Genomic DNA, 24,292 nt, shown 5'->3' with positions numbered 1-24,292 from the left:
TATCAAACTGTTGATAACCTATCTCTGCTGCAAACAGCATTTAAATCAATGATTTCAGTTTGATTGATCAGTCTGATTATTGGTGACCTTATCCATGCAGGCTGGGCTCGGGGCTGAGCTGCTGTTTGTTGGAGGATTTGTTGAAGTGGTTGGTTATAAATCACACTTTATCAGCTGAATGAGTTGGAATAAGGGGGGTGTGTCATCATCATCATCAGTTGTGGATGTGTTCACTGTGAGTGAGCAGTTTAACCACTGGTTCTTTTCTCCTGTTTACATTAAAGTTATTCAGAAATCTATGAGCAGAAAAAGCAAAGATTGGAAGGAACATGTTTCCTCTGCTTCCCTCAGATTCATGTTGCGACCCCTGGCTGGGCCCCGACCCTCAGTTTGGGAACCATCAGTGTAAATATTCAGCGGTCACACAAAACAACACACACACAGAAAGTGTTTGATAAAAAACATGTTTTCTTCTTTTAGTTTGGGTTTATTTATTGTACATGATTACAGCAGTGGTAAGAGTCACAGGAGTTTGGGGTCAGAGGTCAGAGGTCAGAGCTGGGGGTTTAGAAGTAGTTGACGACTCTGCGGATGGACTGGATGTTGGGGTTCTGGGCCTGCCACTCGTTATGGCTGCAGTAGTCTCCACGCTCCACGATGTACATGCGGCCACGGAAGTTTGGCTCCTCGTACATCACCCAGCTGAGGACGGAGGAGACATGTGGTCAGACTCACACACAACACACACAACCTCATCATCCACTGATCTGCTGCTTCTCTGGAGTGTTTGGACTGTAACACGTCCACGTCACAAACATAAGATGTGCTCAGTTTACTGTCATCACAGGCTGAGAATAAACGTGTGTGTGTGTTGAACTCACGCTCCGTCTCCGTAGACCTTGACCGAGTTGATGCAGTTCTTGGAGAATCCGCGGCTCTGCAGGAAGGGACAGTCGTCGCAGATGTCCACACACTGACCGGAGAAGTTACAGCCCTCGAACAGCTCGATGCGGTAGTGCTCTCCGTGCTGATGGAGAGAGACGGAGTCAGGTCTTTGATTTACCTCAGCCTGGACCAGTCAATGAATATTAAAGAGCATAAACCCTGTCAGAGGTGGTTACCATGCGGATGGGCTTGCAGGATCCCATGTGGTCGTTGTGGGAGTTCCACCTCTGAAACTCTGGGTACTCTCCGTGCTCCAGGATGTACTGCTGGCCCTTAAAGTCAGGGTGGTCGTAGCAGATCCAGGCTCCGCTCTCCACACGGATGGAGTTCACCCTGAAAACACACACGAGGGATCAGGCTCCAGTGTTACTGAGGCAGAGAGAACCAACCCTTTAACCAGAAACATCTCTATATATCTCTGCCAGACTCCATAGAGAAAAACAGGGATTTAACCAGGAGCTGCTGGAATACCACTGCCTCCATCTGTTAGTGTGTCTGTGTTACTGTGTGGTACTTTTACTTCAGTAAAGTATCTGATTACTTCTTCCACCACTGAAAGTCTCACAGTAACACAGACACACTAACAGATGGAGGCAGTGGTATTCCAGCAGCTCCCAGTAAAATCCCTGTTTTTCTCTATGGAGTCTGGCAGTGAGAGAGAGAGCGTTTGCTCCTCCATCAGCTGTAGATACGTCCTCTGTTAGATGGTCACCAGTGTCCCAGCTACCAGACTCAGTAAGACGAGGATTTAAAGTGTGAAGAGGTGAAGGTGCGGTCGTGTGTCACCTGTTCATGAAGCCGCGGTCCTGGAAGTTATCACAGTCTCCTCTGACCTCCAGCTTCCTGCCGGTGAAGCACTTCCCCTCATAGAAGGTAATCTGCAGGAAAAAAGATCAGTGCTGTATCTGCTGCCTCCACACACACACACACACCTGGGCTCTGTTTTCATCCTCCCTCTCACAGGGAACAACAAACACCACAGGTCTGATTCTACAGCAAAAACAAATGTTCTTCTGTGTCAGAGCAGAAACAAAGAGCAGCTGAACAAAGCCAACTACAGAGGTCAGAGGTCAGAGGTCAGAACCTTGTTCAGTCAGTAAGAGGTCATCCAGGTTCAACTTAACTTTTATTTTGTTAAAGTTCCAGATGTTTCTGCTGAAAACTCAACAGCTGTCTGCTTTTCAAAATAAAACACTGTCATCCTCAACGTTAAAACTTTGTGATGAATAAACAGAATGTTTCCCTCAGAGCTGCAGCTGCTCAGTAACAGGAACATCACACCAAACTCCATTCAAAAACCAAGCAATTTAATCATCTGACCTCCGACACATCAGACCCATGAATGACCTGTCAGAGTGTAGTTCAGATTCAGGACCCTGTCGATCCAGACTGGAGTAAAGTCTGGATCGACTCTCCACCTTTTAACCCTTTCATTTCTCCACCAGCGTCCTGCAGCCGCCTCGTGCTACTCACCTTTCCAGAGTACTGCGACATTTTAGCCCACTGGATGTCGTCCAACCTGGCCCACAACCACACACACAGTGTAACAGAGAAAAAGTTGGACACCCCAATATATACGGCAGGGGGGCGAGCGAGGGGCGAGCGAGGGGCGAGGTCTGGACCCGGCGGACAAAAGGCGAGGCTTTAAAGGTTTCTGCTGCCTCGACGCTTTCCCTTCATCCTGATGTGTCTGCTGATTCTGCTGTGTGTGTGTGTGTGTGTGTGTTGGCTCAATAGAATGTGCTTGGCCGGAGCTTTGCAGGTCAATGATACTGCACATACCACTGCTTCTATAGAGACAGACAGACGCACAGAGCTACTGTCAGAGCTCTTATACACACTGATCACAGCATCATCACACACAGGAGCTAAAGCCGAGGCTCAGTTCTGTCTTCACTGTGACCAACACACACACACAGATGGAGGAGGAGGTTAAACGTGCTCCATCACAAACAGAATTCTTCTCAGTGAGATGTATTAAAGCAGCAGCAGTGTACAGGTGCAGCTGGTTTGATCTACATGTTAGAAACCTCACATTTAAAGCTCATTTCAAAGCTTTAAGCCAAAGACCAACAGATCCACGGTGGTGCTGAAGCATCAGGTAACTGCTGCTCTCACTCCTGTAACAGGATTCATTTAAAGCTGAGCTGCTCTGTGTGTGTGTGTGTGTGTGTGTGTGAGCTTCTGTAGAAACAATATAAGAACAGAACAAACACTCTGACTTCAGATGCTTCTCATCTGGCTGATCTTCTCACATAAAACCTGGAGCTCAGAGTGAGCTCTGATTGGCTGCTGTTGACCCACCTGTTCACACACACCATCAGACGCTGTGGGTCGGTGTCAGGTCCTGATGCTGCACTGCCCCCCGCTGGTCGCACTGGATATGACCCCGGTGGAGCTGCAACAGTCAGTCTGTTAATGAACTGAAAGAATCATCAGGAGCTGTTTTTAAAGCTGCTTTAAACAACAGTGAACCGTCACAGCTGAGAGGCTGCAGCTCATATTTCACATTTATTTCACATGATGGATGATGATATTCACTGAGACAGTCACTTTGGTTTAACTGAATCAAATCCTGACTCTTATCTCAGGTCAGGAGATCCTGTTACCATAGCAACCGACTCTCCCGTCCTCCTCTCTCCTCCTTGAGGAACCTGAGGACAGGTGAGTCTGAGCGAGGCAGAGAGGGAGAGCAGAGAGCCAAGATGGCCGACACTGGTTTCTCAGTGAAAACACACAGAGCAGGTTTTAGCCAAACAACAGAACAGAGCTTTAATGAGAACAATCATAGAAACACAAAGATCTCTTTTCTTCACATATAAAAGGGTTTTAATAGAAGAGTGATGAGGTGAGGGGAGCAGCAGTGTCCTGATCAACATGTGGTCAATAAATAAAAACAGTGATAAACTGCTGAATAATGTGAATAAATCCAGTCGTGATTACAGCTTTCTTCCTTAATTCATGCATTCTCCATCTGAATATTTTCTGGCTTTGCTCCAGTCAAATGTTTTATTCCAGGTCCTTGATATACAGCAGACATCAAACCAAACCCCATTTGAAAATCTGTTCATTTAGTGTCGTCTTGCAAATTAGCCACTACCCTGAAGCTGTGAGAGAAGACCTGATGCCTGTTACAAATGCTCAGTGTGTGAAAGTGAAATAAAATCACCTTTCAACCCCCTCACTACTGCCCTCTGCTGTATTTTCACAGAGCGGGACGTTATTCAAAAATCAATATTTAACACAGTCCCTGTAAACTCAGCAGAGTCCGAACCCTCAAACATCCAGCTCACTGCTGATGTTCAAAATCTACAGTTCACAGTTCAGTCTGAAACATCAGCACTGAGTGTGGAGCAGGTTTCTGTGTCCTCAGGTTTAACAGAGGATAAAACAGGGATTATTCTGTTGGCATTTAACAACTACATTTCCCATGAGGCTTTAACAGTGCTTCTTTGTGCTCATGGACAGAAAACATGTGTTTTAGTTTCCCACTGTGCAGATCATCATTAAATCAGGGACTTTTTGAACAGAGTTTGGTGTGAGCTCTTCATGACGAGTCAACAGAAGACAGGACTAACATGGAAGCAGTTAACACAGTAACTGGACCTCGGAGCTGGTCTCTGCTGCCTGCTGGGCCGTCAGTCGCTGCAGTGGACGGTGATGGGGGGGCGAGGTTTTTGGAAGCTACATCATAGAGCAGGGAGTCCGATTCTGCGGCTGACCCGCCTCCATCTTCTCCACCTCCAGGATCATCCTCCTGAACACCTCCACCGCCGTCTGAGAGGAGGAGGAGGCAGGAGAGGTCAGTTAGCACCTGATGACCTCCCTCTGTCTGCTCCTGCAGGTGCAGCTGTCTGCCTGCAGAGGGCAGCACTGCAGCTGTGTGTCTGACCTCACCTGGTTTTCTTTGGCTGAAGACTCGAGGAAGGCGGCGTTCCACGACTCTGCCAGAGCTTTGCCCTCCTCGAAACTGATCACCCTACACAACAACAACAACACAACAACAACAACAACAACAACAAACAGATGTCCTGTAGCTTCCTGCAGCTTCTGTTGCTTCTTTGCCTCCCTGCCTTTAACAGAAGTGTCACTAATGAACCGGTTGTTTAATGAAGACTGACCGGGACACCGCCGTGTTTGACTTAACTTGGTGCTGATTCTCTTCTCTTCTTTCTCCTCCTCCCTTTTTCATCCCTTCAATCCTTCCCACCCTCTCCTCCCTGTTCTCTCCATCCTGTCTGTCCTTTCTGCTGTAAGAGCTTTTTCTCGCTGCTCTAATTGGATCTCAGATCAGTCTGCAGAGTCTCACACACACACACACACACACACACACACACTCTCTGTCAGTAACTGGAGCTGCAGCTTCAGGAAACAGACACCACTGCAAAGATCAAACTGCTTGAACCACATCACCTTTGGCTCAGAAACTTCCAGCATCAGACCTGGACCTGAACCTGAACCTGGACCTGGACCTGGACCTGAACCTGAACCTGAACCTGGACCTGAATCTGGACCTGGACCTGGACCTGAACCTGAACCTGAACCTGGACCTGGACCTGAACCTGAACCTGAACCTGGACCTGAATCTGGACCTGAATCTGGACCTGAACCTGGACCTGAACCTGGACCTGAACCTGGACCTGGACCTGGACCTGTGAGTGAAGCAGCTGGACGATATTTTGTCCAATCAGATCAAATTTCTGAAGGCTTTTATTGTGAAGCAGCAGCAGGAAGTTCAGGTGTTTCTGTTTGTAACACAGTTTGTGTAAAATGATTGATTGATTAATGATTATTTACTGATGTGCAGTCACAGGTGTCTCACCTCTCCATGTGCAAGTCCTTCTTATTTCCAACTAAAATGATTGGTACTCTGAGGAGAGAGAGAGAGAGAGAGAGAGAGAGAGAGTTCAGTCTGACAGGAGACAGATTATCAACAATAAAACATTATGACATTATAATAAACTGACTGTGTGTGTGTGTGTGTGTGTGTGTGTGTGTACGTACTGGACGTTTCCCACCATGTCCAGCAGCTTCTCATGGATCACTCTGACCACCTCAAAACTACAGACGCACAAAAACACACAACACACTGACTGACAGTGTTAACGAGCCGCTCTCACTGAGCTCGTTAACACTGTCACAAACAAACTGGATTAAACCACTGGGTTACTTTTGTTTTTGTTTTATTATGATCATTATCTATTATCAACTTCTGTAGAACATTTGTTCAGTTTTTCGTTCCTTATTTTTCAGTATATTTATATATAATTCTTGCAGTGCAGAGGTGGTAAAAAGGGAGGCTGTTGGAAACACCTGGACTGTAGTTTTACCTTTTGTAGGACGTTACAGAGTAGATGAGGATGTAACCGTCGACGTCGATGGTGTAGCTCTGAGGGAAGATGGAGTACTCATCCTACAGCACAGACAGGTGAAACAGCAGCAGGGAACAGTCTCAGTATCTCCTCCCAGGTGAAGCTGGTTCCTTGTGTATTTGACAGGAACGATGATGAACAGCTAACTGACACCAGAGGAACTCACCTGTCCGGCCGTGTCGACCAGCTGCAGGTTGTACTCCTGACCGTTCACCGTCATCGTCTTGGTGAACGCTGCCACACAAACAGAGACTGTGTTAGAGCTGCAGTCAGAGCTGAAGCAGAGCGGCGAGCGACCAATAAGAGCGCAGACTCACTGTTCTCTATGGTGGGGTCGTACGAGTCGACGAACTGTCCCTCCACAAACTGGATGGTGAGAGACGACTTCCCTGCAAACACACAACAACACACAGTGACAGCCATGTTGTTCTTCAGCTCAGAGGTCTGCTCTTCTGCTCTGACGTTCTACAGTCCTCACCTTTTCCCGCCCTCAGGTATGAGCGAAAAGATCATTATAAATATTTAACGTCCCTCTGCACTGACGTGGTCTGTAGTGAAAACACTGAGACACACCTGTCAGGTGAGTCACTGTCAGGTGAGCATGTGGTCCACACAGGGCCTTCCTGCCGCAGCATCAGGACCACACCTGCACAATCTGATTGGCTGCTGGCTAACCAATCCCAGCCTGCGTCCAATTACGGCTGCGTGGACGGCTTCACGTCAGTTCAGTCCGGAGACATTTAACAGCCCCCCTCCCGCCCCTCGCTGTCTCCGTGTCTCATGTGGACCCGTGACGGGACAGACGGTCTACATGCTCCTGAGGGACAGAGCTTCATATGGACTAACAGTAGTGGCGTGGCTCAGACTGACACGCGCCCCGGTGAAACGTCGCCTGAAAAGCGAGATGACATGAGCGGGACTTACCCACCGACCTGTAGCCCAACACGGCGATTTTCCGGGATTTAGGCTGCGGCATGGTTTTATTTCGAGCATCCAGACGTGCGGACAGAGCATCAGAGCTCCTGCATCATCGCTTCCCGGAGCAGACCGGACTCACCGCATTACTGAGGAGCGCTCAACGCCGATTGGCTGCCCACACGCAAGGAGGCGGGCCTTCGTCGCGAGTGTGCGTTCCGATTGGCTTGAAAAAGACGCACGGTTCTAAAAACCTTCGCTCATTGGATACATCTGATTGGCAGACGCTTCACGTTAGCCAATAGGAGAGCAGAAGACGGCAGAGTAGGCGGGAGCAGCCGTGTAAACAGTTAGCTCCGCTCCGGCTAAGCTAGTTAACGCTTCCCTACCTCAGTCCGTCCTCTGGGTCTTTGGACCGCCTGCTCTTTGGACCTCCTCCTGCTCTTTGGACCTCCGGCTCTGGGTTTAAATGGCCGGCGTCGCCCTGCGCTGCTCCGCTGCCTGGCGCTTTGTTAAACTGAGAAGGTGAGAGAGGAAAAGTTAAAGTCCTGCTAACGTTCATGCCGCTGTGTCGATGAATGAAGCGGTTATTGTTGGTGTTCAGCTTTACCGAGCTGTTAGAACATCCACAGCTCAGCTGCTTGTTAGCTTAGCTCCGTTAGCAGTGTCAGAAAGTCTGAGGTGTGTGTCAGAGATTTACCTGTTAACCTTCACTGTCAGGACTCAGAGACAGCTGCAGCTAAATGAAGGAGAAGCTAACACGGCAGCATCAGTCAGTCAGGGAGACAGTCAGTCAGACAGTCAGTCAGTCAGTCAGGGAGACAGAGGTAAAACTGAAGGTGAGAGCTGCAGAGGACAATAACACTCTGTTCCTCTGATCAGTCATCACAGAAAAGGCCTCGCCTGCTAAACAGCAGCAGCTAAAGTTAGCCGTGACCTTTGCTCCACATCCCCAGAGGCTCTGACATAACCTGACGACCAGACAGCACCTGTTCACTTCCTGTTCATCCATTTTTTAGAGGTCATGTTCTTTCTCTGCTGTCATTAGTGTGTTGCAGAAACTCTCTGTGTATTTTAGTTTGATGCCCTGAATGTTTCCCTGTGTGTCTCCAGCTTGGTGAGATTCTCCACCTTTCCCAGTCTGAAGTTCCACAGCACGGCCTCTCCTATGATGGGTGAGTATCTGCTGCAGACATCCAGACAGACCCCCCTGGATAAAGTCAGTCCTCTGCCTCTGACTGAGCAGCTACAAAGCTCACACATCTGCATCACTGCTGCATCGAATTCAGCATCTGTCATAAACGCAGATTCATCGATAATGAAACTCATTCATCATTACTGATCATCAGTAACAGAGTGTGTGTGTGTGTGTGTGTGTGTGCAGGTGCGACTGTGGAGCAGTTTGAGCAGGCGAAGAACAAACTGTCGACGCTGAAGAAAGACCCCGGCAACGAGGTCAAACTGAAGATCTACGCTCTCTTCAAACAGGTGGGAGGAGCTCCAGCTGTTCCAGCTGTTCCAGCTGTTCATCAGGACTAAAATTAACAAGCAGTTTATTCTGGTCACTAACTGACTCGTCCTCCTCCAGGCCACTCAGGGTCCCTGCAACACTCCCAAACCAGGCATGCTGGACTTTGTCAACAAGGTCAAATGGGACGCGTGGAAATCTCTGGGCTCCATATCACAGGTTGGAGCGCTGCAGTGTCAGGCTGTTTAATCTGTCAGATACTGAGTCAACCCTCAGTAACCCTCTGTGTCTGTCAGGACGAAGCCCGGCAGCAGTACTGCGACCTGATTGGCTCCCTGGTGGAGGCAGAAGGTCCGAGCTCTGCCGCGGTGGCCGCTACGCCTGCTGGGAGCCAGGCGGCGTACAAGACGCTGCTGGTCACCACGGAGGACGACATCACCACCATAAAGCTGAACCGACCGGCCAAAAAAAACGCCATCACCACCGAGGTGTGTGTGTGTTTACTGCTTCACTAAGTCAGGGACAAACAGGAACGCTGACTTTAAAATGAAGAAGGTCGATGAACATCCTCACTTCCTGTGCAGACAGGAAGGTAAACTCTGACCTCTCTGTTTTCAGATGTACAATGAGATTATTGCAGCTCTGGAGCAGGCGGCCAAAGACGACTCAGTCATCACTGTTTTCACTGGTACACACACACACACACACACACTGTAACAGGGAGCTGTGTTGCTGTTGCTCTGGTAACACACACACACACACACACTCTCTTCACTGCAGGAGCCGGGGACTTCTACTGCAGTGGAAACGACCTGACCAACTTCCAGCTCCAAGGTGGAGGGGGGGTGGAGGAGATGGCCCGACGTGGTGGAGAGCTGCTCAGGTGATGGATGTATTGGTGAAGTGAAGCAGCTGTGGTCAGACTGCTCCTCCTGTAGCTTCATCAGTCCCTCTGCTCTCCACAGGAAGTACGTCAGGGCCTACATCGACTTCCCCAAGCCGCTGGTGGCTGTGGTGAACGGACCGGCTGTGGGGATCTCAGTCACCGTGCTGGGACTCTTCGACCTGGTCTACGCGTCAGAGCGGGTACACACACACTGTACACACACTTCCTGTAAACAGGATGGGACCAGAAGATTGGTCGAGGTCAAACTTGTTGTGCTGATATCTCCAACATCCAGCAGCAGCTCCTGGCTCTGACAAAAACATCCTGTAGTCTGACCCAGCTCGACCAGAACCAGAACCAGAACCAGAACCTGAACCAGACCCACACACACTCAGCTGTTTGTTTCCTCTCATTAATCTGCGTCTCTGTCTCAGGCCACCTTCCACACCCCGTTCAGTCAGCTGGGGCAGAGCGCTGAGGGCTGCTCCTCCTACACCTTCCCCAAGATGATGGGCGCCGCCAAGGTACACACACACACACACACACACACACACACACACACACACACACACAGAGCAGAGGTAATAATCTGACCCCCCCCCCCCCGTCCAGGCCAGTGAGATGCTGATGTTCAATAAGAAGCTGACGGCGGCTCAGGCCTGTGAACTCGCTCTGGTCACTGAGGTTTTTCCTGACAGCAGCTTCCAGTCAGAGGTCTGGACCAGACTGAAGGCCTACGCCAAGCTGCCCCGCAATGTAAACACACACACACACACACACATTATTCTGTAAAACACACACATGACAGAGTTGTGTAATAAACATAGCGTCACCTCTCTCTCGGTGTCTCCGTCAGTCTCTGGCCTTCTCGAAGCAGCTGATCCGCTCGATGGAGAAGGAGCGTCTGTACGCGGTGAACGACGCCGAGGTGGAGTGTCTGATCGGACGCTGGATGTCGGACGAGTGTTTCAACGCCGTCATGAGCTTCTTCCAGGCCAAGGCCAAACTCTGAGGGAGGAGGAGGAGGAGGAGGAGGACCAGGACCAGCACCAGCTGAGGAGAGTTCATTTCACACCAGGACTCACTGAACTCTCTGCTCTTTGTTAGCAACTAGTGACATTCCCCTCAGCCTCAGTGGACTGTGTTCAGAGCTAATGCTAACATGCTAACATCTCTCTCTCAGCAGCAGATTAAATCTATCAGCTGATCAGGGTTGAAGCAGTGACCAACACTGACCAACCTGCTGAACTCACCTGTTAACATCATCATGTCTAATGAAGGAAACACCAGGGTCAGTTTGAAGTGTGTAGCTGGTTAAAGTGCCTTAAACACTGTAATATCTTCACAGGCAGCACTGCTCCTTCATGTTCAACTCTCTCTGTTCAATAAAAACATCATGTGTCTCTGAAAGAGGAAAGTTTGATCTAAATCTTCAGTTTCAACATGTGAAGCTAACTGTTGACATGTATGAAAAAGCCTGTGGTGAGTTAGAATATGATCTGAGTCTGGTTCAGCTCCAGGTCTCTGCTCATGGTGAGAACTGAGATAACGTCTGCTCTGTATGAATGAAACAGACTGACTCTCCAGCACAGCAGACAACAGTGGATAAATGATGTAGGTTCAGATGAAACCTGTGTGTAAAGTTATTAAACTGAGCGTATCCTCTCACTGCTGGTACCTGAGGTCTGTTCTCAGTGTAATTCCACAGCTGATCCACCAGGTGGCAGCACTCACCTGGAAATAAAGTGCAGACCTGAGACCAGACAGCCTGAGCAGCTGGAGTCTCAGTGAGTCTCTGAGTCTGAAGTGAAAAACTTTTATCAGACTTTAAACTCCAAAATGTAAACGACCAAACAGACATCAGCTTCGCTCTGCTCGACCTCACTGCTGCTGTTAAAGCTGACGAGCAGCGCCCCCTGCAGCTGGGTCTGTCTAACTGACAGTTCAGCTCTGAACTCTGTGGGTCTGATCCAGTCAGAGGGAGATGGAACCTGCAGAACCACAGAGGCTCGGTTCCCTGTTCTCCTGATCCTTCAGGGGCTGTGACCTCGCTCTGCTCTGGAGCCTGAGCAGGAAGCAGGATGCTCCGTCTCTCTGAGTTGTGGCCCCTGCGGGTTGCCGTACTTAAAATTCCATTGTTGTCAAGTTTAACAATACTGTCCTGAGCTCTGGGACGTCCAGAGGACTTTCAGCTCTCGTTTATTTACGAGGGACGTCACCGAGCTCGTCTTTTTCTCTTTGGTCTGGAAGGTGTCGGGGTCTGCCCCCCCCACCCCCCCGAGACCCGACCACAAAACCCTGACGTATAAATCTCAGCCTCCCGCCTGGAGCTGGACTGTACGACTGCATGAGTCTCTGTCTCAGGAAGACTGAAGGTTCCTGTGCTGATTTATCTTCTAATGTCCTGGAGGCTCCCTCACAGCTTCAGAGGATTCAGCAGCAGAATCTGTCAGAGCAGGTGAGGTGACATCCAGAGACGCTTCCTGTGTGACTGCAGACATCATCTGTTCCCATGTCCAGACAGGAACCGAAACCAGGAGCTAAAAGAGGCTGAGGAGCTGAGGATGAGCTTTATTCAGCAGCTTCAGGCTCACAGGGAACAGAGCCATGTGCAGCTGTGGGACACATTCATGCATCCGTTTCTACCTTAAACGTGTTTTTATTTTATTCAGCTGCTCAGCCTGTTCCCATCCTGCACTGCAGCGTTTTCAGGCAGAACACTGTGAGACGACGGTTTGGGGAATAATTACTCTGTCAGAATCCGATCACGTACGCCTCCAGCTCCTTTAAATATTAGTAAAGAGAGGGGGGAGCAGGGCGGTGGATGTGGTCTGTCAGTCAGTGTGTGGCCTGTCGGGGGGTGAACACATCCTTCAAATGAAATACTAGACAGGTGTGTGGAAAAAACGCCGCTGCCAAGTCTGCACTTTCAGCATCCGCTCATCCCCTTCCTTCCTCCTCGCCGCCTCTGACCCGTCACTCACATCACTCTGCTTTTTCTTTCCCTCACCTTCGCCCTCGGAGGGATTTCTCCTTCTTCTTCTTCTTCTTCTGCTGCTGCTGCTCGACCTCATCTCTTCTTTATTTCATCTTTCTTCTGTTTCTTTCTCTTGTCAGTTCAGTTCAGAGTGTTTCTGAGCCACCGGTCAGGTTCCTCTTCTCTTCACACGGCGGCTGAGCCCACAAAGTTTTCAAACATTAAAAACTTGAGATTTGTTTCCCAAACGAGTCTCTGAGCTCTCTGCTGGTGTTTTAAAGCTCAGTTACATTTATAACCCTCTCAGCTGTTTGACCAAATACTTCAGAGGAAACACTGAAGCTGCCTGGTTTTTGTCTGCTGAAGCAGAAACACAAACATGTTCATCAGGCTTCAGAAGCACTGTCATTAAACACAGTGTTCATCTCTGATCTGCAGGAGACTGACGCGGAGATCAACAGTTAGAGTTTGCAGCACTTCCTGCTGCAGGAGGAGAAGAGGATCATGGGTAAAGACTGACTGATCAACACCTGTAAAGTGAGCTAAGGTTTGTTCTTTAGAAAGCAGCAGGTCGAAATGACAGACTGTACCTTTGGTGGGGTTTCTCTCCTGTGGTCTGGGTGTAACTGTAGATCGGCCGAGCGGGGGGGAGCTTTCCCTCAAACTGTCAGGGAGCCAATCACACGAGCCGGATGACGGGCGCTCCCCGAAGGGACCAATCATCCATCAGTCGCCGTGACACCGACCTGATGACCTGCCATCTGTCAGAGAGGGAGGGAGGGAGGGAAGGAGGTGAAGAATACCTCCTCCTCCTCTTTCTGATTTAAAACATGTGACAGGAAAGTTTGTTTCCTGGAAACTTTCCTCATAATTTCCTAAAACCTTTCCCTATATAAATTCCCAAACTTCCTTCCTTGGAAATATCCAGTAAAACACAGCTAAACACAAACTACCTCTGAGGAAATAATGAGGAAAGTTTCCAGGAAATTAGCCAGAAAATGTCAGAACAGCAAAATAAACTTTCCCAAAAAGACAAACAAATATAGAAAGATGGATGGATGACGAGGGAATGAGGGAAGAGAAAGAGGGAAACATGTAACTGTGAGTGTGGGGAGGAAAAGAAAAACAGAAGCAGACTGAGAGAGAGAATGAGAGAGAGAGGGAGGTAAAGAGGAGAAACAGAAAACTGGAAAAACAGCAAAAGAACGAGAAGAAAGCGAAGGACAGAAGAGGAAGAGAGTCGTCCATCTTCATCCTCCATTAGCTCAGATCTCCATTAGCTGCTGATGGATCGTCGTCAGGAGAGACGCCGGCCTCCAGAGGTCAGAGGTCACCTGAGAACCTCTCAGAGACACTTTCCTGTCTTCATCCTCATCTGTCCATCCTCTGTCCTTTGCCTTGTAGTTGTTAATAAAAAGCTGGAGGGATAAAAATAAAGAGTCAGATCCTTTTAGTTTAACCTGAAACATCTCTATATATCTCTACCAGACTCCATAGAGAAAAACAGGGATTTAACCAGGAGCTGCTGGAATACCACTGCCTCCATCTGTTAGTGTGTTTGTGTTACTGTGAGACTTTCAGTGGTGGAAGAAGTAATCAGATACTTTACTGAAGTAAAAGTACCACACAGTAACACAGACACACTAACAGATGGAGGCAGTGGTATTCCAGCAGCTCCTGGTTAAATCCCTGTTTTTCTCTATGGAGTCTGGTGGATGTGAATGTTTCTTTCTTCCCAGTTGTCTGACAGTGAACTCAGGGGAAAACAATATGTAGATGTTCTCTTCAGCTGCTGCTGATGATTTTACATTTAACAGATAAACAATAAACCAGTTCTTTAAAAATCTGACCTTTAAGTCCTGGATGGAGGATGGAGGATGGAGGATGGAGGATGGAGGATGGAGGATGGAGGATGGAGGATGGAGGATGGAGGATCAGGGGTCTTGGAGCAGATGGAGGTAAACCCAGACTGAGGGCCGGTCCACATGAAGAGTCTCTGCTGTCTGGTTCTTCACTGTGGATCACAGCAGTGTGTCTGTGGCAGCTGAGCACCAGGAGTTCAGGTGAAGTTCATGGTGTCGGTATGTAGGCCAGCTTACAGGGGAGATGGGCCCCGGTACGACGAGTGCAGCTCCGACACGTTCCCTCCGTAACATCCACCCTCATAGATCAACACTAATGTACAGAGCGGGGGGGTGGGGTGGGGGGAGCACAGGGTGAACAGGTTCAAAGCCAGGAAGCACAGAACCAGATAATGCTGCGTTCAGGTCCCCGGGGAGAATCCGTCGGAACAGCTCCGGCGGTTAAAAGCGTGGGCTTGGAACAGTGTTTATGTTTGAACTCGTTTGAAGCGTCAGACTGGAGGTTTCTCTGCACGCTGTAATTATTCTCCTGCTCCTCGCACTCAGCTGAACCCGCCCCTCCTCAGCAGGTCTCAGCTCAATCACAGCTTACTGGGCTTTTTTACCAGAGCTTTCAACTGATGGTCGGTGAAGGTTGAAATTCAAAGGCTCTCTCTCCATCATTCTCTTCCTCTTTTGTCTCTTGTCGTCCGCTCTCCCTCCGTCTCTCTGAGGGAATAAACTGTTTCCTGTTTGTCTGCAGGTGGAGTTTGATTTAAAGGACGAGCAGGTGGTGAAAGAGAGGAGAGAGCTACACCCGTTTTCTTTCCTTCCTCCATCTTCTAAGAAGAGGAGGAAAGATGGGGTGAAAGTAGGAGAGAAGGAAAGGAGGGGAGGATGACATCTTTCTTCTCTGAGGAGGAGGAGAAAAGAACAAAAGACGACAGGAGGAGAGAGGTGGAAAGAGGAGAATATGAGAGAAAAGGAGAGAACAAGAGATGAAAGAAAAGAAGGAGGCAAGAGAGGAGAGAAGAGGAGAGGAAACAGGAGGAGAGGAGGAAAAGAGGAAAGTGGAGGAGGTGAAAACAGGAGAAGCAGATGTTTGATGGATGGAGGAGGAAGGAAAAGACAGAGGTGAGAGGTGGACGAGAGAGGTTGGGAGCTGTCAGTCTTGGGGGTTCGGGGGGTGAGACAAACAAAGACAAAGACAAAGACTACAGGTAACAGACGTCCAATCAGAGAGCTGCAGATCCTGTTGCCGTGGAGCTGAGCATCATCTGTAACCTGCTCAGAGGAAGTCTGCAGTGGAGTGAGGTGACTCCACTCGTCTGTCCTGAGCCGACTCTCAGCTCGGTCCACAGGCCGTCCCAGGAGGACGGGGGGGGGGTTATCCAGGGAGAGAGTCTATAGACTCAGGGCAGCTCGCCCACTCAACCAATCAGATCGATGCATTTCTAGGTTGAGTTCCTCCAGTTTAATGAGGCCAGAAGAAGAAAGTTCAGAAACAAAGAAATCAGAGCAGGATTCACCTGAACCGGCCTCCAAACATCAAACCAGGACACTGAGGAGGAGCAGGAGGAGCGGGGGGGGGGGGGGGAGAGGGAGGAGAGGGAGGAGAGAGAGGAGAGAGAGGAGGAGGAGAGAGAGGAGGAGGAGAGAGGAGAGAGAGGGGGAGGAGAGGGAGGAGAGAGAGGAGAGAGAGGAGGAGGAGGAGAGAGAGAGGAGGAGGAGAGAGAGGAGGAGGAGAGAGAGGAGAGAGAGGAGAGAGAGGAGAGAGAGGAGAGAGAGGAGAGAGAGAGGAGGAGGAGGAGGAGGAGGAGAGAGAGAGGAGAGAGAGGAGAGAGAGGAGGAGGAGGAGGAGAGAGGAGGAGGAGGAGAGAGAGGAGAGAGGAGGAGGAGAGAGAGGAGGAGGAGGAGAGAGGGAGGGGAGGAGAGAGAGGAGAGAGAGGAGGAGGAGGAGGAGAGAGAGAGGAGGAGGAGAGAGAGGAGGAGATTAAAGACAGAGTCATTGATTCGCTGATGAAGAACGTGAGAAAAAGCTAATTAGAGGAGAAAGGAAGATTTGCTGGATGAACAGCAGGTGTTGTATAATAACACAAATAAATTATAGACGTTTGTTTTTAATGTTCCACAATCAATATTTCAACATTTCAATATTTTATTACACACATCATTTAGAAATGTCTGAAAACAAATACAATGAAAAAGATAAAAACAAGTTTCAAAAATCATATATTTAATAATGAAAATAAATAATACAGCAATAATAAAGTAACATGTTACAAAATATAGAAATATTATTCAAATTAAAATAATGAAAAATACACAAATAAAATATGATTCATTAAATATAGAAATTTAAATGAAAAAAGTAAGAAATGCAAAAGAAAAATTAACAAATAGAATTATATTAAATAAGAATGAATGAAAGATAAAAAGAATTTACAGAATAAAAGAAATCAAATAGAATAAATCAAACACTGTAAAAGCTGAATATCTAAATATATTTAATACACATTTGAAAATGTATATCCAATAATATTCAATAACAAAATAAGAAAAGTAACATAAATAACAGTCCCTCAGTGTTTCCTGTGCAGACCTGCTTCTGGATTCAGGTTTTCGTTGACCCTGCTGAGGACACGCCGCCCGTCTCTCACTGATCCTCCTCCCACCGGAGACTCGCTCTGCAATCAGCTCGACATTTACGTTCAGACGAGCTCCGAGCTGCTCGGCTGCTGGAATGCAAATTTACCCAGAGATCAGCTGGGGACTGGTATAGACCGAGGAGGAGGAGGAGGAGGAGGAGGAGGAGGAGGCATCACAGCCTCACACTCGTCCTCACATGACATTTAAAACCATCAGAACCATTAATTAGAGAAGAGTTCACAGGGTGAAAACCACCTCAAGTTTAGAGCCTGGACTCATGGTCTCCAGAGAACAGGTCTTCACAGGTCCAAGAGTCCCTGCCTGAACCCAGACAGACCAGGAAATGTACAACCTGGAACCAGTGGTGTGTGGATCCTCTGGGTCCTGTGGGGGGGTCGTGGATGTGGGGAGTCTGGAGACTCGTGTTCCTCGGGACAGTTCAGGCCTGGTGGTGGGTTTCAGTGTTGCAGTAAGATCCAGGTGAAAGCTGCTGCTTCTGTCAGTTCTGGGTCTAGCGCTCCTCGGCTCAGGCCGGGCTGGGTCGGTCTTCCTCAGGTCTGTTTCAGGATGTGGTCACTGCTGGAGATGATGGTGGCGTCCAGTCCTCTGTATCCACCTGTGCAGGTGATGCAGTCCTGGCCTCCTGCTGTGAGGCTGGGTATGTTCTGGCGTTGTTCTACCTGACAGAACAAACCCTCTGTTCCCTCAGGTCTGTGGAGGCGTGGCCTGCCGTGGCCCCGGTGGTAAAACCCCGGCAGCAGTGACCCGAGCCGGCCTGGCCCGCCGGTCATCTCAGGCCGCTCGCTCCTCATGGAGGAAAAGAGGAATGGTCATTGAGATTCAGGGGAGGGAGGCTCGTGACTCCTCTCTGCGGGCAGAGCCACTGACCCGCTGCAGAGCAGAACCAGCCTCCTCACTCCAAAGATTCTCCCTCGTTTCCTTCCTCCTCAGGCGGACAGAGGGAGTAATGACTCACATCAGCGGCCCGCTGCTCTTCAGAAGTGGCTCTGTGGAGCTGCTGGTTCACTGACTTTATTGCATTGTGGTTTGGTTGTGAGCAGGGATCAAAGTCTGATCTGTTACCCAGAAACTGGAGGAGTCTGAAGGCCCTGCTTTCCATTAACATACTGTTTAAACTGGAAGCTCCCCACTACACTACAGAACACATCAATTAATCCTCCATTTATCCAGCAGGATAAATACCACATGTTCAAACAGCAGGGTTAGTATGAGAGCTTTTATTTATGGGGGAGCTCCTGCAGGAGCGATAGGGGATCATTTAACATTGAGTTATTAATGTCACCATATCCACGATCCATGAAATGATCCCGTGTCACTGTGTCGCTCTGGCACCGTCTTCATGTGCATCACCTCATCTGGATGTTTTAATTAAAGAGTAAGATCCTGAACGCAGCTTTAAGTTTGGACCAAACTCCATTGACAAAAGCAGTAATTTAACCTTGTGGAAGATGGGATTATTCTGTGTTACTGTGAGACTCTCAGTGGTGGAAGAAGTAATCAGATACTTTACTGAAGTAAAAGTACCACACAGTAACACAGACACACTAACAGATGGAGGCAGTGGTATTCCAGCAGCTCCTGGTTAAATCCCTGTTTTTCTCTATGGAGTCTGGTAGAGATATATAGAGATGTTTCCTCTTTGATAAGAAGCTCTGTCTCTGTAGGAATCCTCTCATCATGCTGTCAGACACTGAGAAGAACAATCAGGAGAACTTTAGTGGATGGACTTTGACATTAGTACAGCAGCTGTTCACTGTTACTGATCAATACTGAGTCCAAAGATTTTTGTCCCTATCAATCATTTACTGGGAAATAAGACCCAGTTATCCTGGTGTCACCCTGCAGCACAGCAGAGCAACATACTGATCAGTGTGGACCGACGTGATCGGAGGCAGAAACGTGAAGCAGCAAAGAAGAGAAGTAAACGTAAAGAGCAGAGGAATCGATAAAGAAGACAACTCACTGCAGCTCAGCTCCACTCTCTCTCTGGTCACTCTCTCTCAGGGTGCGTTTGTTTTCTTTTCCAGTCCCAGCGGTGACACCTGTGCCGAGGCGTACCTGAGCGACCTGAGCAGATGTGACCCTGCCCGCCCACCCGCCCCCGCACTCCTTCATTAAAGCCACTGAACCGCTTCGACGAGTTCACATGGACTCCACAGGCGGCTGCAGCCTCCGCGGGGTCACACCAGGACACACACACACACACACACACACTCTGGGCGAGCGTTTGAAGTGGCTGGAGGTGTTTAATTTCATTCCTCATTCAGTCCCTGTATTTCTGAAGGAGGCCTGCTCTGCTATGCATGAGGGAGATTTACATTTAACACAGCTATTCGACCTACATACAGAACGACTGCAGAGAGAAGAGACGAGAAGATGAAGGTAAAAAGGTGGAGATGGAGAGAGGTGTTGAAAGGAGAAAAGAAAAGAAAGAGGAGGAATCAAAGAAGAAAAGAGGGATGTGATGTGATGCAGAGAGTCTGATGATGTTTTCTATACTGCAGCCTGAAGGTGCAGCACTAACAGGACGACATAAGTTCACACCGTGAACTGAAATGAACTTAAACCATGAAGAAACCGGCTCCGGTCCAGCTGAATCTCTCTCTCTCTCGTTTGATATGTGATATGGAGCATAAATATTTCCTCAGATTTTCTGGGATCACGGTTTTTAATTTTGCAAAGACGCCCTGACCTGATTTCTCCCCAAAAAATCCAACTCGACCGGCCGTCATGCAGCCAGAAACTCAGGCAGGAGAAAGTGAACAAGCCGTTGATCTGACTGATCAATGAGTCTGGTGTCATCATGGACATGTGGGAGTTTCCATCTCTGAGAGCCCACCCAGAGGTTTTCTGTAAGCCCTCAGAGTTCAGTGCTGCTGTCCAGCCTGAGGGGGCGAACACACACATCTACTTTTAATTCCTGTCAACTCATCTGCTCTGTGCTGGAAACTCTCCACAGGTCAAGCAGCAGCTCTCAGACCAGCTCCTCTCTGCCTGATCGAGGATCGAGGTAAAAGCACATCAAACTCAAACCGCGGGAGCGTGACGACCCAAAACATTCATTTCATCTACATAATGCATTACAGCCTTTTCTGATGGTGCTAGGAAGCATGTTTAAATTAAGCTGTATGGGGCAGAGGGGCCTTTAGAGCTGCTGCTCTGACTCAGAGCGCTGCCTCACTTACATTATGCATCACTGTAAAAGCTACTGGACCACTTCTGACAAAGTTTAGGAGGATGAGGGGAACGATGAGCCGAGGACACACGGGCCGAACGGGAACGCTCTCTCTTCACCATATGTCGTCTGAGATCACGCTAACCTCCGATCACACAGAGACAGCTTTTTAAGGTGGAACTGATGCAGGTAAACGGCTGTGATTGATCAGTTATCATTAACATACTGCGGGTGATGGAGTGTAACATGGTTTACATACTTCATTTGACAGACGTCCTGATATAAATCTGAGGGCTCACAGATGATTCAAGAGATGTGAAAGAACAACTTGTTTATTCATACTTTTCTCTGTTTGTTGTATTTTTCCTGTCAGATACTGGATACCTGTCTCTCTCTAAAAGCCTCTAAAAACCACCAAACAAAACTATTTGAGGAGGAAAAATTAAACTGTTTACAAGTCACATTTCACCGAGGCCACAACCTGCGACGATCGCTCGGTATGTTTACGCCTCTTTAAGTAACCAGTTTACAGTCAGCTGTCTGCAGTCATTTCACTCCTTAAACGTCCTGGTCTCCTCAAGTACACCAGTTTCTTTGGCCACGTAACTGGGTTAAGTCCAACAACATTGCTTCTCCTCCCTCACTTACAGGTGACAGAGGGCTGACACGTTTCTTTATCTACAACATAATATTCTTGTGATTTTGTCTTGTTCAGTGGACCAAGGCCACACGAACCTGGACTCAGGACCACGGTGGGTTCACAGCTGCTCTCAAACCAATAAAGTCAGAAAACCAACTGCTTCTGTTTCATGAGGGAATCAGAAGCAGCTGAGTGGTGTGTGTGTGGAAGCATCTCAGTATTTCTGGTCTCCTCAGGCTCTTGTTTGCAGAGAGTTCCTTGTGTTTACTCTGTGTACTCAGACGTTTCCCAGACGCTGCTGTAAAAACCAGCTTATCTAACCCCTGACTGAAGCTTTTCAGCGTTTAATTAGACCTCATCTACAGAAAAGAGCTTACCAACATGGAAACATTTCATTCAGACCCAAACCTGAAAAGCAGAACAAACCCTGGTTCCAGTTAAAAGCACTCATGTGTGATTCCCGTGCTGACGAGAGCTCGGTGGGTTTCTAACCCGTGACTCTCTTGTCTCTTGTAATAACACCATATCAGCCTTCTCTGATGTGAAATATGGAGTACCCCAGGGTTCTGTTCTTGGCCCCCTGCTTTTCTCTCTATATATTTCTCCTCTTGGCCAAATTATTCGGAGTCATGGAATTAATTTTCACTGTTATGCTGATGATACCCAGCTATATGTGCCTATAAAGGCTGATAATGCCTCTCAAATTAGGGAACTAGAGATCTGCTTGTCATCTGTTAAAAGCTGGATGTCTCAAAACTTCCTGCTTCTTAATTCAGACAAAACAGAAATGCTGGTTATTGGCCCAGCACGATATAGACACCAGTTCGATCATGTAACTATATCCCTTGACAGCTATGTTATCTCTCAAAGTACAACAGCCAAAAATCTGGGTGTCACACTTGATCGTACTCTTTCCTTTGATCAGCATATTAAAGACATTACAAAGACTGCCTTTTTTCACCTACGCAATATAGCTAGGATTCGGTCTTTTCTCTCCATGGCAGACGCTGAAATTCTAGTCCATGCCTTTGTTTCCTCTAGACTGGATTATTGTAATGTTTTGCTTTCAGGACTACCACGTGCACTAAAAGTCTGCAAATGGTTCAGAATGCTGCAGCTAGAATGCTGACCAAATCGAGAAGGTTTGACCATATTACCCCAGTTCTAGCCTCCCTTCACTGGCTCCCTATTCATGTTAGATCAGACTTTAAAGTTCTCTTAATGACTTATAAAATTCTAAATGGGCTAGCCCCCTCATACCTGTCTGATCTTTTTAACCCTTATATTCCCTCGCGTGCTCTGCGTTCTCAGAGTGCAGGGCTGCTGTCTGTCCCTAGAGTCAAAAAGAAGTCAGCAGGCTGCAGGGCCTTCTCCTATCGGGCCCCCTTCCTCTGGAACAACCTCCCTAGTGATATTAGACAGGCTGACTCAGTTGAGGCCTTTAAATCCAAACTAAAAACTCATCTTTATGCCTTAACTTTTAACTAGCACATTATTCTGGTTTCTATTTCAGGATACCATTTTTCCCTCGGCGGGTTGGGTCAGTCTCAATGCATCAGTTAAGATTAATAGTTAGTAAATGTTGTCCATGATGTCCTGCCGACGAGATTATTATTAACTGTCTTAATATCACTGCATCACTTTAACTGTGTGTTCTTCCCTCAAGCACATTACTGCCCAGGCTGTGCTTCTCTCTCTCTCTCTTCTACTGTCTCTCACTGCAGGGTTCTGCCTCCAGAGCTGGAGAGTCTCCTGCTGCTCCCATGATCCAGCTCAACCCATGATGCAACAATAATTAAAACATTTACTAGTGTTATTGATAGTGTTAGTGCTATTAATGTACCATCGTTTGTCATTATTATTCCTTTAGCTGTAATAATAATTATTACTATTATTATTATTATTATTATTACTACTACTATTTACACTTTGACTTAGTCTGTGTATCTGCAATGTTGTCTTTCTCCTACCCCATTCCCCCACCCCCCTCTCTTTCTGTCTAAACCCAACCGGTCGAGGCAGATGGCCGCCCACCTTGAGTCCGGTTCTGCTCGAGGTTTCTGCCTCTTAAAAGGAAGTTTTTCCTTGCCACAGTCGCCTAGTGCTTGCTCATGGTGGGATCTGTTGGGTTTTTCTCTGTAAATCTTATAAGATAAAGAGTACGGTCTAGACCTGCTCTATATGTACAGCGTCTCGAGATAACTTCTGTTGTGAATTGGCGCTATATAAATAAAATCTGACTTGTCTGACTTGACGTCACGAAGACACCACAACTTTGAGCTCCTCCATCGAGCGTGAAATGGAGACCGACTTTGTGGACTCATAAAATGTTTGAGGTTTTAAATCCAATTCGGCCGTTTCCGCCCTGGCAGCGCTCGCAGTTATGAAGCAGAAAATGTGCTCATATCCCTGGAAATCCCTGCTGCGGTCCGTGTCGACAGAACCTCCGCGCTCTCTCTCCTTTAACCTTTATTCATCCAGGGAGCATCGGCAGAGCAGCCAGCTCCACACTTTAACACATTAACACTGAGAACACAACAGGTCTGCGGCTTGTTGAGGGAAAAATACAGAATCCCAGAGGCCTCTCTTCAAATCAATGTGAAGGTAATATGTTGGTATGACTGAGCTGGAACCAGGATTTAAAAATCACCAGGTCATTAGTCCAACTCCCTCCACAGAGTCTGAGTTCCACCACTGGGCCGAACCAAGTCCGAGTGCTTCTCACATCAAATGGTACAGACTTCTGATTAAAAATACAGTTTCAGGGGAAAAGCAAGAGTTTGATGCTCACATGCTAAACTAAGATGTGTTAAGATGTAAACGTCCTGTTGTGAATAAGTCCAGCTTCTCAGAGCTGTTGTAGGACTTTAGGAGTCGCCCATGGTGTCAGTCAGAAACAGATAACTGGCTGATTAGTAACCTCCACTCAGCTTCATCCAGATGCACAGGTTGGTCCTTATAACCATCTAAAACAGAAATGGTCAGGTCCTTGTAAATATCTCTGGGTGAACTCCTGTCAGCAGCAGCGCTCTCTGAACCTGAAGTGTAGTAATGAGACGCTGTGGTGCATTGTGGGAGAAACACAGGCGGTCCTGGTGAGCTGGAAACTCTGAGGCTGTAAATCGTTAAATAGTTTCTGACTGTGATGCTGAACAGGTTTCTGTTACCTGCAGCGAGTTCCCACGACGTACGAATGAATCCACAATGCTGTGGTTAAACTCTCCCTGATGTTCCTCACTCCCTGTGTGTGTGTGTGGTTTTGGAAACACGTCCTGATTGTGTGGGTTCTGGTCTGGGATTGTTGATTAGCTTCATTAGTTTCCTGCTCACGCTCTCCCTCTCTGTGTTGTGGTTTTAGTCTGGCGGCAGGATTACAGTCTCAGCTGAACTCCCCATCGAACCA

At 48.0% G+C, this 24,292-nt stretch overlaps 3 protein-coding genes across 5 annotated transcripts; 1 reads left to right on the top strand and 2 right to left on the bottom strand.

Moving 5' to 3' along the window:
* Nucleotides 1–487: 487 nt before the first annotated feature.
* LOC108891903 (gamma-crystallin N-B) lies at nt 488–2,649 on the bottom strand. Its single transcript, XM_018689254.2, has 5 exons — nt 2,419–2,649; nt 1,732–1,823; nt 1,122–1,278; nt 882–1,027; nt 488–702 (listed from the first exon to the last, which is right to left on the bottom strand). Exons 1-5 carry the CDS (start codon nt 2,437–2,439, stop codon nt 567–569), a joined length of 552 nt encoding a protein of 183 aa, XP_018544770.1. The 5' UTR covers nt 2,440–2,649; the 3' UTR covers nt 488–566.
* Nucleotides 2,650–3,691: 1,042 nt separating this feature from the next.
* LOC108891902 (GTP-binding protein Rheb) lies at nt 3,692–7,455 on the bottom strand. Its single transcript, XM_018689253.2, has 8 exons — nt 7,242–7,455; nt 6,635–6,706; nt 6,484–6,551; nt 6,276–6,358; nt 5,950–6,006; nt 5,768–5,815; nt 4,843–4,924; nt 3,692–4,722 (listed from the first exon to the last, which is right to left on the bottom strand). The coding sequence occupies exons 1-8, from the start codon at nt 7,291–7,293 to the stop codon at nt 4,630–4,632; spliced, it is 555 nt and encodes a 184-aa protein (XP_018544769.1). The 5' UTR covers nt 7,294–7,455; the 3' UTR covers nt 3,692–4,629.
* Nucleotides 7,456–7,570: 115 nt separating this feature from the next.
* Nucleotides 7,571–11,254, top strand: LOC108891900 (enoyl-CoA delta isomerase 2). 3 transcript variants are annotated; one of them, XM_018689249.2, is made up of 11 exons: nt 7,571–7,757; nt 8,337–8,407; nt 8,617–8,720; nt 8,821–8,919; nt 8,997–9,188; nt 9,319–9,388; nt 9,481–9,583; nt 9,666–9,786; nt 10,021–10,110; nt 10,199–10,342; nt 10,443–11,254. In XM_018689249.2, the coding sequence occupies exons 1-11, from the start codon at nt 7,702–7,704 to the stop codon at nt 10,596–10,598; spliced, it is 1,206 nt and encodes a 401-aa protein (XP_018544765.1). In that variant the 5' UTR covers nt 7,571–7,701; the 3' UTR covers nt 10,599–11,254. The 3 variants fall into 3 exon arrangements, with proteins under 3 accessions (XP_018544765.1, XP_018544766.1, XP_018544767.1); XM_018689250.2 differs by having other exon boundaries at nt 7,572–7,757; nt 8,346–8,407; XM_018689251.2 differs by having other exon boundaries at nt 7,602–7,757; nt 8,311–8,407.
* The last annotated feature ends 13,038 nt before the right edge of the window (nt 11,255–24,292 follow it).

Source organism: Lates calcarifer, unplaced genomic scaffold, assembly GCF_001640805.2.
Source record: "Lates calcarifer isolate ASB-BC8 unplaced genomic scaffold, TLL_Latcal_v3 _unitig_2057_quiver_978, whole genome shotgun sequence".
NCBI classification, from domain to species: Eukaryota; Metazoa; Chordata; class Actinopteri; family Centropomidae; genus Lates; species Lates calcarifer.
Note: the sequence above shows the minus strand (reverse complement) of the source record. Positions and strands in the feature narration are given on the sequence as shown.

What these genes read in the sequence shown, in the direction of transcription:
- LOC108891903 (XM_018689254.2), bottom strand. Translation starts at nt 2,439, where the DNA reads ATGTCGCAGTACTCTGGAAAG. An exon ending in GACCGCGGCTTCATGAACAG is followed by an intron (nt 1,279 to 1,731) that starts GTGACACACGAC and finishes GTGTGTTTTCAG; the next exon opens with GGTGAACTCCATCCGTGTGG. An exon ending in AAGGTCTACGGAGACGGAGC is followed by an intron (nt 703 to 881) that starts GTGAGTTCAACA and finishes CTCCGTCCTCAG; the next exon opens with CTGGGTGATGTACGAGGAGC.
- LOC108891902 (XM_018689253.2), bottom strand. Translation starts at nt 7,293, where the DNA reads ATGCCGCAGCCTAAATCCCGGAAAATCGCCGTGTTGGGCTACAGGTCG. An exon ending in CGACCCCACCATAGAGAACA is followed by an intron (nt 6,552 to 6,634) that starts GTGAGTCTGCGC and finishes TTTGTGTGGCAG; the next exon opens with CGTTCACCAAGACGATGACG. An exon ending in GACATGGTGGGAAACGTCCA is followed by an intron (nt 5,816 to 5,949) that starts GTACGTACACAC and finishes CTCTCTCCTCAG; the next exon opens with AGTACCAATCATTTTAGTTG.
- LOC108891900 (XM_018689249.2), top strand. Translation starts at nt 7,702, where the DNA reads ATGGCCGGCGTCGCCCTGCGCTGCTCCGCTGCCTGGCGCTTTGTTAAA. An exon ending in TGGTCTACGCGTCAGAGCGG is followed by an intron (nt 9,787 to 10,020) that starts GTACACACACAC and finishes TCTCTGTCTCAG; the next exon opens with GCCACCTTCCACACCCCGTT. An exon ending in AGATGATGGGCGCCGCCAAG is followed by an intron (nt 10,111 to 10,198) that starts GTACACACACAC and finishes CCCCCCGTCCAG; the next exon opens with GCCAGTGAGATGCTGATGTT.